This window comes from Formica exsecta, unplaced genomic scaffold, assembly GCF_003651465.1.
Source record: "Formica exsecta isolate Colony F162 unplaced genomic scaffold, ASM365146v1 scaffold393, whole genome shotgun sequence".
Lineage (NCBI taxonomy): Eukaryota > Metazoa > Arthropoda > Insecta > Hymenoptera > Formicidae > Formica > Formica exsecta.
Window position 1 is genome coordinate 2,300,073 of NW_021851167.1, and position 16,048 is coordinate 2,316,120.

The window sequence follows — 16,048 nt, forward strand, 5'->3', positions numbered from 1 at the left end:
TATATATATATATATAGTGTTGCATTATCAATAGCACTTTATATAAATATATAAAGTCTACATATAAAATACAATATAAGATCACAAGGAGTCGAGCCTTTTTATCGACATACAAAGAGTAATCAAATAAAAAGAGGTATCTGCCATTTAATTTAGTTCACACCAAGATAAAGCAAAGGCGTAAAGATTTGAGATCAGTTCGAAAAAAATGATAATAATAGCTCGCTTCTATTATATAATGCCGTTCTTGTTTAAATATCTTGTAAATTAAAACTACTGTACTATTGTAGATTGTATTTTTTGATATTTTTTCGTATTTCAATCTAGAATATATGCTTATCACTATGTTATATATTGAAGCATTGTCATTAATAATATTCCATCTAGCTTGTGACATTTATCAAATGTTAAATACAAGTATAAAATTATCAACATTTTTTTCTTTGTCATATTTCTCTAGTTGCGACAATTACATTTAATTTAATTGTAAATTTTTAATAGTAATATTTTTTGTGCATTCCGGTTTTAATTGTTTTCGACGCGAAAGTGCCAACTAATAAATATTCTATCGAATTTTCATTACGTGAAAATCAATACCAAATTTCCAATAAAATCTGTCGCAGCCAAAATTAGAAATAAAAAATATATATCTCGCATTTCTTTTTTAAGATCGTAGCTATTGGAAAATTTTTTACAAATCTTTTCCAGAATTCATACAAAGGCTGATTTTTTAAATAAATATTAAAGTTAATCGGTTCAAGCTTATTTAAATGACACAGTCAACTTTAAATAACGTTTATTGAAACGGCTCGTGGATTAAGTGAAAGACGCGATAGTTAGAGGAAAAAAAGGGCAAAGTAGTGCGATGTCATCGTGAAAATTGAATGGACCACGCGGCCTGAATCATAGAAATCCGCGTGTGTACCAGTTAAGAGTGAAACAAGACTTGGAAAAGGCATCGTGCGCGGGAGAAAATGCGACGCGCACAAACCAGGGAGGAGAGAGAGAGAGAAAGGGAAACCTAAGCCGCCAGAAATAGCATCCCTTCCCGCATCACATGCTGCCAGACCTTCTTGCATGCGCCTCTGGTCGTTCTAGTCGCATGCACCGTTGACTGCCTTGCCTACGTCATACATTTGCCCATCGCAGCGACGTCGACGACGACGACAACGACGGTGCGGCAATACTTTGTCGTCGTCGTCCTACACGCCATTCTCGTTCTTTGATTTTTTTTTTCCACGTATCTTCCCCATATGATGGCGAAAGCCATAATGTAATTCCAATCGCGTCGCCCTCTTTTGTTACACGTTTCACATATCCGCATTTTTGGGACATTTCGATAGTTTTTTGTTAGCATAGAAGAATGTAAAGCACAGATTATCAGCTCTCTCTCTTTCTATATATACATATTTTGCAACGTCTCGCGTGTATTCCATTTTTTTTTCCTCGTTATTAAACATCGAGCGCTATTATTACATCGCCTCTTTCATCGTTCGTTATAATATTTTTGTTACAGACTACCCACGTAATGCACATGCGCCTCGCAGCTAGTGCACTCACATCCCACGCCTTCCATTCTTGGCCTTCTATCCGTTCTTTGCTTTCGTATGCACGACGGCACAAAGACATATAAAAGGACAATGTAATTTTAGTTTCATTTAACACAATCTTTATACAAAATGCTGCAATATCGTACACGTTGCTTTTAAACCACGCGTGCCTCTTTTCATCGCATTTCGCTCCTCGCTGTTTTGATAGGTGAAATTTTTCGTTGTATACAACCTCAGTTTCTCCTTCATTCATTGTACACTTTATCTATGCAGTGTCCTTTTATCGCTTTTTCAGTCTCGCCTTCTTCATTCATCATCGAACAGACGATATTAAAAGACGATGTCACACTGCACATTCCAACAATCATGATATATGTTCATAATCATACAGGCGGGAAGGGATACTCGAGAGAAATTATCACTTTTAAATAATTTTTTAATATTTTTAATATTTAGTTTAATATTTTAATAATCAGTTTAATATTTTAGTACATATAATTTTGCAATTTATATTCCCGATTGAAAAAATGATTTCAACATATAAATTTATAAAACATTCGATAAACATATACACACACATATCAGGTTATGATTATGATCGTTTTAATCTTCCGCCATTAATAGTAGGTTGTCCAGTTGATTTAATGACTGAAAACTTAGCCATCGATCTCAAATTAAGCTTCATGGGCGCGGTCTATCCGCTTCCTTCGTTATAAGCATGATATATTTCTAGCAATATTGTTATACATTCTCTTATAATATTCAATTCTATGCATGTCGACACACAGCTCGAACTTAGGTAAAACGCGTCTATTCATAAAAATATTTGTTTAATATATCATTTATTTGATTATATAATCTGAGCATATTTTCTGTTACGATTACGTAAATTATCTTTATTTTCTCTATCGCAATCCGTGGCATTATCAATTATCGAATTATCGACAAGAACTATCAATAAATGCATCAGTAATATAAACATGATGTGCAAAAATATAGAAATTATTATTCTCACAATTTAAACATGTATTATTCCGTCGTTATTGGAAATTTCATACGCAAATTAATTACCCAGAACGAAAATATTTATCAGGGTTTCATAAATAATGCGGTTATCATTTTTGCATGAAATGTAAACTCAGCGTCTACTCGTTATAAATAAGGGAAACGGCATTGATTTTTGCGATAAGTTATTAATGCGAATCGCGTGAATGGACGTTTGCTAATTTAATTTCGCCCGCATTCGAAGTGGATATAATCGTAGCCACGTCTGAGCAATTAATTAATCAGCGTAATCGATAAGATATCGAGGTCGGCAAATCCAATGCAAGAACAAAGTTGGTTCACGTGGTTTCGTAATGTCGCAGCAAGCATATATGTGTGTGATTTCTTGTGTTTCGTTTTTTTCAATTAATATAATATTATTATCTAATGGAGAGCTTATATTTTCGTCGAAGCAATTTGATAATATTTATATCTGTCGCGTATCGTTCGTGGGATTAACATGCAATCTTGTGTAATCTTCTTCTTCTGCATTACGTATTATCAGAATTTCCATCATAAAAAACATTGTATTGATTTTACAGAAATATTCTATAAACATTAATACATGTTTTTTTGTGATTCTGTACTTAAAAAAAAGACGAAGTATTACTCAGGCTTTGATTAACTTTAATTAATATTCACACATTATTCCGTATAGAGTCAATAGAGAGAAAGAGACAGCGCTTATGCAAAACATCTGCCATTTAATTATTGGATTCCGAACTTGTAACATATTTAATTATTGGATTGGATGCGTAATAGACTAAAAGTTCAGTAATTTATATAATCGTACAACAGTCACAGAACAGTACTATCGTATTAATTATTAGTCTTGAGGTCGATTGATCGAGAAATCTAACAGCTGACAATAAGTGTGTGCTGTCGTTTTCTCGAATATATCATTCGCGCGCGTATCGATAAGCTATATCTTATTTTTAAACACACACAAATACACACACACACATACATACATGCAGTATCCCGAAATAATAAAAAACATCAATATCCCGCCTCGTTCGATTTCCCGCTTCGCGTGAGATTTCTTTCATCTGTCAGATGATCATCTGATCGGCTATGCACGCACTTTATATGTTGAATCTTCAAATGCATGTCCATGTCGGTTTAATTTCCATATGGTTTTTCACACCTGCTTCAATGACTTTGACAAAAAACATCTCGTTAGTTAATTATATTTATCGCGTGATGCGAGATAACATGTCACGTAAGCCTGTTTCGCGGCGTTGTCATCGTTGCGTTTGTAAACGCTATATAATGAATGAGTTTGTGTGGCGATATACGTATATCGAATTATACATTTTCACACGAGCATACAGACATAAAGTATTTTACACACGTATTTAACGCAGATACGTGTTTGACACAGACGTTAACTTAAATTATACTCGGTACAACATTATTCCAATCGTGATATCAAATAGAGTACTAATGAATATCGATCGGGATTACCTTTCGTTTCTATGGAACGCGAGTTGAACAATTCGAGACATACATTCTCGTATCTCAAGATGAATTGTACATTTCGTAAGGAATACCTACAAAAAATCTGCATTTTCTGCATAACTCGTTCCATCTCGTGACTATTAAATTATATTTTCCTATCGTTTTTCCTTCTCCATTTTTTTCCTTTTATCAAGCATCTTATATTAAAAGCGAGATGGGTGACAAACAACTTGCACGGTATTTTGCATCTATGATATCGGCACAAAATTTATCTTATCGCTTAATGGCATGAATGTCGCGCGTGCACGATCGAACGTTCACGCTACAAAGTGATCTGATTTAATACTGCGCTCATCGATAGAATTGGCTGTTGCAATATTATGTACGTGTGGTCTCTTTACTGAGAATACCCCTTACAGAGAAGTCATCCTCATCCGCAAAGAAAATAAAATAAATATATTGGTTATGAAATGTCGATGCAAACACACGATGATTCTCCGTCCATATATACATATGCACGATTATCACTTTATCGACTGTTTTTTAATTAAAGAAGGAAATGTTAGATATTTATGCATGATGGTGACGAAACGAAAAGTTTGTCAGTTATCATAAACATAATATAGTTTTTTTCCGATTTATGCACTATTATTACTCATTGCTTTTTTCATGTTTTTATAAAATACGATGATGCATATTTTCGGGATGCATGCTTCGAGATCTTGATAAAAATATGTTCTCACGATATCTCAGACACTTTTTGTTTCGTCAGTCAATGTCTGTTTTTTAACTCATTTTATCATACAAGTGAGATATGCAGATTGTGCCATGCTTATCGTACAAGTCTTTAAATATAAATTATCATGTTTAATATATTCGGAAATGGAGTTCATATCCGTTAGGTCATATATATACGTGGCATGTCTGATATGAATGGAAGAGATCTTCAATACACGCGTACGCCGGGGTTATAAAAATTACGCAAAGTTCATGCGCTCGAATTGCGACTCATTGATAATACTTATTCATGAATGAATCGATCTAGTTTCTCAATCGACGAACGTAACTTATCTCGCGATATTCTCGGATCTGCCGCGTTCGTTGATTCAGTTTTCCCCTTCATTGCCGACGTCGTTGTGTGTACCACTGCGCGAATAGATTTACATGTCTGAAAGGACTATTACCGAGAACACGCCTGAAAGTCTACTTTTGCCGTCAGCGATAAACAATCGTGCTTGCTGCTATCGAGATTTTACGAGATAACGCGCATTCCTTGCAAATCGCAGTTGCTATCAATTCTCTCAAAGTAACATAATAAATATTGCGCGGCGAGGATCGTATTAAATATAATACAGAGATAGCATATTCTTCCTCCTTCCTCAAGCGCTTTGCTTTAGGTCGAAAGAATTTCATTCAGTCAATCTCGATTCGTTCTGCAACTCGTGTTTGTGGGGAGCTTTTGTACTCGCGATAACCGATATTATCGCTTCCCCAAGTATCCAAGAGCTTACCGTCCGAGATCAAAATTTGCGTACAATTTCCGAGCAAGGTCACGGTCAACGTTGATGAACAAATAATGCGACTGCGAATTCATGCACACATCAGCATTCGGCCATGTTATCGCATATAACCACCGGAATTTTACTCGCAGATAGGTCGTTGTAGACGACATCTCAGTCACGTATTATTGATGAATGCAATAAATGGATAGGATCTTCGTTCAGCATCGAATATAGACGACGAAAGAGGAAGAAATGGATAAATAAATAGAAATAAATATAGAAAGATCCTACGAGGAAAGATGTTGGAATAGAATGTGACATATATATATATATATATATATATATATATATATATATATATATATATACACTATTTATAAAATTTTAAAATATCATGATTATAGTCGGAACATATCTCTCGAAATTTTGAAGTTTTATATAACGTTATCAAACTAGATAACATTATTTGTTATTTCATTGAACCAGAAGAACTTTTTCAAGATCAGAAAGATATGTTTGCGCATGTCGAGGAGACTATCTTCTAAATTTCTTCCGTACGAGTCACGTTCATTGATTCCTCGTAGTACTAGATCACGACACGCGCGCGTTACACGTCGTTACGTCACTCCATCGCGACGTTTCATTCAACTCGAAGTCTTTCATACGAAGGTCAAGCGAGTCGTGACTATATATCGCCGGCACGAGCATACACTCTCTTCATTCTTTTTCCGCTTCGAGCTGCGTCCCCTTCTTTTCTTTATTCCATTCTTTCTCGACAAGTAATGTGCACCGCTTCCTCCTTGTCGAGAGCAGCCAATCGTTATTCCTTTACTTTGCCTCTTTTACTATTCAACGTTTGACTATGTAAAATTTTTTACGTGAATTTTGTTCTTTTTATCGTCGAAAAATATTTATACTTCGAACGATTTTGGATAAGGATGTTAAACTATTGGCACAAACAAAATAAAAAAATCTTGTTGCATATTACCGTAAAAAGATACGCAGTATTTATCGCAGCGTTTTTTTTTTTTTTTACATAGATAAAAACGAGCGGTGTGCGTGTATGTCAACTTGAGTTAATAACATGTATTTTTATTTACTAGCGCGATGTTCGAAGCATGGGCAGCTTTTTGGCCAACGGTATTACTGATGGCAGCGGTATGCTGACGATAATGACGAAATTGAAACAAGAGCTGTTTTCCGATGCCGAAGAAGAGAGTCTGGTGCCGACCCTCCCAGGCAGAGATACCTCGATGCAGAAGGTACCCTCCGTCTCGGATCTCTCCGATCCGGAAAGCTCTTTAGGTGAGTTTTTGCAATCAGTATGTTTCAATGTTTCAAGTTGTCCTCTCAGTCAAAACAAAACTTTTAAAGAGCAATTTACATGCAAGCAGTCTAACAATAAGGATATTATAATAATCTTCTAATAATATTCAGTATTTTATTATTTAAATTTATTTAAATATATTATTTTGAATTAATAAAAAAACTTAGATTATTAAATACTTTATTTTTTATTTATTTGGAAATTTATTTGAGGGGGAGGAATTTGTTAAAAATATTTTATTATAAATATTTCTCTCTATCTCTCTCTTTTTCTAAAACACTTTTTGAAGAAGTATCTCTCTTGTGGATCAATCTTTAAATGTTTAACAGTTTTTAACGGGACATTTTCTTTAATTTCATAATATGATAATTTCTTGGGCTTGTAGTTCTTCCTTGTTGAATATTTTATCATGTTACTAATAGCACGTGCCAACGGCGTGAGAATATTTTACGAGACTATTTGTCCAGACAGTGTAATAATCATCCAGTTTAATATTCTCATTGAGCGGTCACTCACGGACGTGGAATGATTTTTTGCCAAGTTTAAAAGCTATTTGTCACTTAAAAAACACGATATATATATATAGTCTACATAGATATTTTGTCGTCTTTAATAAGAAAAAACTTATTTTAAATTGCCCAAAAACTGCAAAATTGTGAAGTATCTTTGTAGTGTTTATTTATTATATACATATATATAAAGATATATGAACGCGCGATTTCTCGGAATGATAAAGGGACAAAGTGATAATGCGAAGAAAAGTGAAATCAGCTCTTTCAAAGTCGCCTCTTGAAATACGAGAGCGACTATGATTCCGATATAGTGTTGTGTTAACGTCGGATCTCGACACTTAAAGGTACACTTACATCCGATGACGCTAGCATAATACGAGCAGCTAGCTAAGAGTGCGAACTGCACTTACACACATGTACTATTTGTTCAATTAGATCGCGCGAGTTGTATTGCGCCTAGTGCACTATATCAAACGAAATATACTGGGTCAGATATTTATTGTACTTTTAATATAAGAAAATAATTGTTTTAAGCTATTTTATGATAATATATTTTTATGATTTTTTTAAACATTATTTTACACATCGACTTCAACCTACAAATAAATATCATCTCCTCGCTAATTGAAAGATTAACGTAGCAGTTATAAATTACTATAATTGAGGGTTATAATAAACAGTATAAAAATGTAAGTTTTACACGCCTATATATATACATTTTTTTTTTTTTTTTGAGTATTATGTATATTTTTTTAAAAATTAATGTATTTTTTCTCTCAGAATAATATTGAGTAGTTTATACGCTATTCTCTCATGTACAATTTATAAATACTAGGACAGAAGAAATATGCTATAAAATTAATCTTTCAATAACCGAGAAGAAAAATATTGCAAATTTTATTCGCAGATAAAGATGCGTAACAAAATTTCAACAATATTTCTCGCAAAAATTATAATATTACACTAGTCTATTCCCATTATTTCAATAAGGTCTTCGAATAACGTGCGATAAAAGTTAACCCTCAATAAAGCGAAGAGAAGTGAGTTTTGTCATGTTGAAAATCGGAATTTTCTAGGACGATTGTATCGTGTCGACTGGCAGTGCGAGTCATCCTTGTTACTCGCGGCTCGTCGTGCACGATCAAAATGTAGCGAGAATTTACGAATTGGATAATCAGCAGCATCCTCATTAAAGCCCCCCCACTGAACGCCCCCGCCTTCCATTCTCTTTCGGATACGTGTATGAGGCTGCACGTACGCGTCGGACGCGTCGCCCCCACTTATTTATCCGCTCTTATTCGGCTTCGAGAGGGTATGAGAATTTTTCAGTGATTCTACGTTTTTTTTTTTTTCTAACGGCTAAGCTCACGCGCAATCACGAATCGCATATGTGTGAATCATTTTTATAAATATTTAGGTTTATTACATCCGAGACAGACGGATAACAAATTATGTTCTTTAAATAGTTGCGCGATAACGAGATGTCAACAACATTTGTTGATTATATATGTATTTTTAACTGATAAACTTGAAAAATGTACAGAGAAAGAAGCGAGAGAGGAATAAAACAGATATTTATAGGAGTGAGAGAGAGAAAAAGTATGTGTGGCATATTTAAATAATCGAAAAATATTTTACATACTGCCATTGGTATTTTTTAACATTCTTACGTTTCTGAAGAAGATAATGTTAGTTTTGCAAATATAAAAGGGATGCCGAAAATTTTCTGCTGGGATATACATTTAAATTATTTATACTTGCCCAAGTTTTCAAATTTATCACTTTCTTTCTCTTACACGTCTGAATTAAAAATATTATGAGGGAGGGATATTTTAATTTTCTCAAATAATTTTATATTGTTCGTTAAAATAAACTTCATTCATTGTCTTCAAATAATCATAATTTTAACATTCCGCGATACGTGAAACGTTTTATTTTCCCGTGTATATATTAAATAAATTTAAATATATCTTCAAAGGATCTTAAAAACATTTTCTATATTTTTAGCATATGTTGCAATTAGCATTTGTGCTATATATAAAACGTTAACGCTACAAACTGAAAAATCTTTTTGCTCTTTTCTGCCGCATTACTTAAAATGGAAATACCAATGCCGGTCAAGCGTTAAAAAAGAATCTATCTATAAGTTAGAAATGTATCCCACGCATTTAGCAATTAGAACATAAGCAATGCTGTGTAAATACGAGCGTGGGGTTTCAATTGGATAGTACAGAGTGATTACACCGTAATAACGACCGTGTAATAACGCAATTTAAACGGATAAATCACATATAATTAACCGATTTATTACGCATGTTATTTAACTTTTGGTGCGCGTGAACCACATATTGCTCGTGATGTCATTTATCGGCGAGACAGCCATTATATGTAGCCAATAATTGCTCAAGATAGATTAATTGTCACTCGCATACCAATACTTGATCTGTATCTCACACATGTTAAATTGCGAACGTCCATTGTTAACGACTATTAACGACTATTACGACTACAACGAATATCAGTTCGACACGTGATTATCACATGACGTAATGCCGAGTCCGAGAAACTAAATAACATAACTAAAAACGGAACGCAGGCGGCTCTTCATTTACGACACTTATGTAAAATATATTCATTTATTGATATTTACGTTTACAATTCTTTTATAAATTTATAAATGTCAAATTTTTTCAAAATTGCTCTTTATCAATCGATATATGATAAATATTTTTTTAAATTATAATTGCAGATATAATTTTTTATAATATATAATATTAGGCAGCGAAAGAGAGAGAGAGAAAGAAGCACATAAATATCACATACTCAAATATATCAACTATTGCCACAATCGTTCTTTGAATTTTCCATTATATTTACGCGGCCATAATCACTAGATCTATACTTTCCACACACTTTTTTCATAACAATCCCCAACACTATTGTCCGACGATCGAACGTTCGATCTTTGCTTACAACACGCTGCCATAGATGACAGACGGTAGGTAGATAATGTTTTATGCAAATAGCCATTGTCTATCTTGACATTGACGCGATGGTGAGATTTGTTTTGCGCTTCTTATGTGGCTGTCCGTCGTTGCGCACACCGTAACGCACTCGTGTCACGAATTCAACACTATGATAAATTCCGGCTCTCGCGCGCGTGCTCGTAAAGATATGTCGTCTCATAAATATGAATTCGAATTCCGTGGCAAACACCGTGTCGGGCCAAGGAACTTCGAGGAAAGTTTAGTCACACCGCGCGCGATACTATACTTAACAATACTTAAATACAAGAGACGCCTATTTAAAGCTCGCTTAAAGTAGTAAAATATAAAAATTTTTCCACACACATATGATTTAGACTCTAGATTTCATGTTTGCGCTAATATTTTACATTAAATGTGTAAATTGCTTCGTATCTTAATCGCATCTTAATTGTCTCAGAGCATAAGTATATGTTATTCTTCTCTTTTCATATCTTTTAGCACATAAACTGTTAATTAACGTATTTATTAAAACGAAAAGATTATTATTATCATTATTAGATAAAATAGATACTTTAAACAGAAATGTTTTCTATTGACATTAGAAACAAGATCTGAATAACTTTCGATAAATTATCAAAATTCCAAAGTTTATTTCAAGATTTACCAAGACTGATGTCTTGTGACTTGAAAACTCTGCGGCATTAAAATTTATCTATTATATATTTTCTTATCTATTTCTTCACGTATTACATATATTTGTTGTATGACGTAATCATGTAAACTTTAATTCTTCGTTAAAAAAATCTCTGTCGTTGTCAGTCCCGTGAGTACAAGAGCCAACGTATCTTTTCCATTTATTCCACAGTCAAATCGACACCGGATGATCGAAGCTCGTTAAATTACGTGCTCCGACTTACTAAAGGGTCCCCGCCCCGCTACCGCGTATATCCTTATCTTTTTGTCTCGTGCCTCCGTCTGTTAATCGTAAATCGACATCCCCACGTATCTCCAAGTCAAAAATAGTAAATTTACATAAATTTTTATGCGAGACGTATGAGAGTAAACAAATAAAACCTCTGTGGTTTTTATCTTATATTTTTCAAGATTTTATAAATATTCTTGACACGCGTATTTATTTATAAAAAGAAAAAATACACCTGATATATGTGTATCTTGAAATCGCGCGAGTTTAAATCTCTCGCGTGGATTTTTTATTCCGCTATAATAACACCCACGTCGACTTTATGACTGTTATCATCATAGCCAACTCGTCAAATTCAATCAATAAATATTCCGAGAGATCTTAGAGAGGCGGAGCGGCGACAGGGGATTGCAAAAAAAAGATTAAATTGTGACGTGTGCAGCGAATTCGAATTTATTTGAGCGTTGTCGGGAAAAGGAGAGTCGAATGAGGCAGAGGGACGCAGAGAGAAATTTCGCGAAGCCTTACATCTGTGTGGGAATATACGAAAGACGACGCGGCGTACGGGGGTGCGCGAGTTCTTTCGGTGAGAAAACGGAGAGGAAGAGAAAAGTCGCCGGCTAGTCAGTATTATTAGGCGCCATGAATGATTTATTATACATATATTTATTATATCCGAACGTGTATCGCATCTTTATAAATAGATTGTTCAAAGTAAATCCCACTCGCGAGATACCAACATTCAATATCTTTGTCTCTTTTCTCTTTAATCTTTTGTAAATATATATAACGATATATACATCTTTTTATGTAATATGGAATATAATTTACCTATTTATTTTTCAATCTTGAATTTGAAATATGCAATGCACGCTTCTCCCTCCCTCTCGTATATACAAGAAAAACTACTGTCAAACTACTTGTCCACGTGCGCGCATTATCTATTTTTTTATTACTTTTTTTATAAACATCTAAATGGGAATGTCCAGTATGCCGGGGAAACATTTATGACGGTTAGTGTACATCGCGCGAAATGCGTAACCGCAGCTGTGCGAGCGGTCGAGCTCCCTCTCCCTCCCGCTACATTCATGCTACCGTCTACCGTCTTTCCTCCCTATCTCTCCCTCCCTTCCTCCCTCTCTCTCTCTCTCTCTCTCTCTTTCTCTCTTTCTCTTGACGTTCGTTTTGCTTACCTACCTATCTAACCGAGATCAGAGGCAGATACGATTCTCACGTCCTCGGATCGTCGGCGATGGCGATTTGCAGTTTGAAACAAACCCTCTCCGCGGTTTGCGTGGCCTTTCTGGACGGACCCGTTCGAGTGTTACCCGGTCGGCCTGGCTTTCTTCCTTTAACAGATGCTGCGCCTTCGAAGACGCAATCTCGAGAACGACCGGTTGTTTGTCTCATCTCGAGGAAAATGTCTCGAGGTCCGCACCGTTTCCCCAGAATATAATCCCCCGCCATATGCTTCGATATTCAATGAAAAAATTTACCGTGAAATCATTTATTTGATTAATTCCATATTATGTTTGCTGCGGAATATGTTTGTATATTTTTTATCATTTTTTAAAATATATAATATTTGTACGATAAATTTTGAAGATTCTCAAGAGGACTCGATTATAAACTTTATTATGCTTTCGCTTCTTATCTTTATATTTTTACGTGAATTCAAACGGTTAAGTACCAATTGAACTAATAAACGCGCTGTCTTGAGCGAAGAGAGAATGATAAAAATATAATAACGATTTAAATGAGATAGTCGTCTGTTTCTCTCGTTCGATATTGTCCGTTGTTTGTACGAATCGATGTTGACCTCATGATTGAAACGGCTGCGTAGGTCCGTTTTATCTTTTCTCTAACTGATACAATATATGTATATTGATCTCGTTGTCGAGGAGAAAATAGTTCCTCGCAAAATAATTTAATTGAGAACGACAATGAGAGACCCTTTGCGTGATTCGATCATAAAAAAGAACAGATTTATCGTACCTGATTCTGAGATATATTTTTGAAATCACGTATTTAATTACAAACTTAAAAAAATGTTTTTGTCCGTCATCACGCTCTATCTCTGTGTGTATTTCTATACACTGAAAAAAAATTGTTAACTTGACTAAATCCGTTCAACTAATTCCCATTTTTTTAATTAAAATATTTATATATTTAAGTCAAATATACACGTCATATTAGATTTAATATGTCGTATTTGACTTAAATATATAAATATTTTAATTAAAAAAATGGGAATTAGTTGAACGGATTTAGTCAAGTTAATAATTTTTTTTTTCAATGTACGGACGAGAGATTAATTGGATCGAAAAATTCGACAGTTTAATTTACACTTTTGCTTAATCGTTACCTTCCTCCTCGTATAAAGGAACAACTCGATATCGCGCAAAAATTAATATAATGGATTATTTTTAAGTTGATATAAAAGAAGCATCAGTCCCATAAATTTAACGTAAAAAGACACCTTCTTTAAGGCGCGTTGAAAAGATCAACGTGCTTTGAATAATTCGTTTTCTCTCGCTTTATACCACGACGGTGTTGAGCGAGAAACGGCGCTTGGTTTATAATTGTACTTGGTTGGTTTGCGCGAGTGTGTATCGAGCGAGATTAAAGATAGTATCACGCTCGTGAAAAATGAAGAGCGCTGCCATTGATGCCTCCGCATGAATAAAGGACGAGTGTCGGATCAGCTGTGAGTACTGGTGTCTACCTCTATCGGCCTGTTTACCAAATTTCATCGCCGCGACTTCGATAGATTACCGATAGGTAGAGCCACGGATATACGTTGGTGCGATGTATCTGCCGTGGATAAAGTAGGATATTCCCCGGGACTGCTCCGAACCGGAAAGGCGCGCGCGTCACCCGCGATGGAAAGTTTCGAGGTCGATTTTATATTCTCCCCCTTTGAAGTCTTGAAAGAAATCATCGTCTGCAATAATGATCTTGATATTTTTCGGTGAGTAGACGCTAAAGTTCTATCTGGTCTACTTTGAATTAAACGAGCAATCTATCTCTGTATTATCGCAATTTTTTTGCAGAAATAATTTTTCAAAGATCGTCAAGTGTCCTCATCGAAACTTTTTCGCATATTATTCTCGATTATCTTGGGCAAAAGATTTTGATTTATGAACCGCAAGTGTTATTTTCCATGCGTGACTTGGGAGAAGCGACCATAAACGTATAAAAATATATATATGTCTATGGAAGCGACATCCGCGCGCGCGCTCGCATGGACAGAGGGGTAAAGGGGGAAGATAGAGCGAACGATGGCAGAGAGGGCAGTGGATGGCAACAGGTTGTGACGTCACGTGGCGCCACGCGACTCGGCTACATTCACGCGAAGCCGGGAGAGCGAAAGAGGGTGGACGGTGGACCAGGAACTCGTAATCGAGGCGATGCCTCCTTTGCCTTTCCTGTTTTCTCACGTGATTCGACAAGCCGGTTTATCTCGGTCGACGGCGGCACCGATCTGGTGGCGGTAATTATTGGCCCGGTAACGGTTCCGAGTCAAAGCAACGGCCCGGCAGAGCGAGGTTACGAAAATGGCTTCCCGAGCACCAATTGATACGGATAAATTAACGCCCGTTCCGAATGCACGGACACTGTTAGACCCAAGGTAAAAAGTATATTATATCATATATATATTTGACTCGTCAGACTTATCGTCTGGATGGATAACCGAGTTGAAAATCGCAAGCGTTACGCGTAACTTTTGAAACTAGTCATCCGTTATAAAACAGGAAATTCAAATTTTGTGAAAACATTTTATTCAAATGCGCCATGTTTTCGTATGGCAACTTGCTTCAAATTAAACGAATCGACAAAGCGCAAAGCATGATATCACATCGACGATAATACTGATCGTGAGATAATTTCTCTCACATTTGATTGACTATTTATCTTTCAACATTATTATATGCATTCTTTTTATATACACGAACATAGAACATAATTTTCCTCATGCCATGTTTATACAAATAATTTAAACGACTATTTGTGTGTTTTTATATATCTGGTGACGCAATTATGAATATGTCCCCAACAGATTAATACAATGAACTCGATTTTTATTTAACCGAGAGAACCACTCCCTCATCTTTATCCGTTCGGTTTCTTTTTCCTTTTTTATTTAACCGAGACGTCGATTCTTTCTCGATTTGCGTCAATCCAGGGTTCTTCACCCCGCGTAACCGACGTTCGAAAATTCAGTCTCTGTCCGTTCATCGTCGGCATTGCCCTCGTCTCTCTCGCCTTCGCTGCAGAAAGACGGCGAGCGAAGGATGAAAGACGACGGCGAGGCAAGGTGAGCGCGTACCCCACCACGGAGGCGAGTAGCCACGCGAGTTCATTCATGAGATCGTGGGAACGTGCCTCACGGTGGGTCCGTTCTACCCCACCGTCCCTCCCCCCTTCTCCTTCCCCCTCACCGTTCTCCTGGCACATGTTAGCTGGTCGGTTTATCTTTTCTTGTCCCGTCTGCCTCCGTCTCTCTCCATCTCCCGCGCGATGTCTCCTTCTCTCTCGCGGGTTTCTCTAGCACCTGTTTCTACCTCCTCCTCCTCCTCCTCCTCCTCCTCCTCTTCCGCTCCCGCAATTCCTCACCCTAGGCCACTACAACTCCGCTCTCTCTTTTTACTCTCTTTTCCCTAATCATTCCTCCTTCTTGTTGTACTCTGTATGCACTCATTTCTCTCTGTACTTAACTTCCCTCTCGCTCCTTCCGCTCTT

General features: G+C 35.9%; 1 protein-coding gene across 3 annotated transcripts in view; it reads left to right on the plus strand.

The window, feature by feature from the left end:
* LOC115239636 (ETS-like protein pointed) overlaps positions 1-16,048 on the plus strand; it is a 105,741-nt gene that overhangs the window by 1,482 nt on the left and 88,211 nt on the right. For 2 of the 3 annotated variants that reach the window (XM_029814257.1, XM_029814258.1), the window contains exon 2: positions 6,661-6,862. In XM_029814257.1, coding sequence (XP_029670117.1) covers positions 6,661-6,862 — 202 coding nt within the window. Of the gene's footprint in view, positions 1-6,443; positions 6,562-6,660; positions 6,863-16,048 lie in introns of those variants that run through there. The other variant, XM_029814259.1, reaches the window with a different exon arrangement.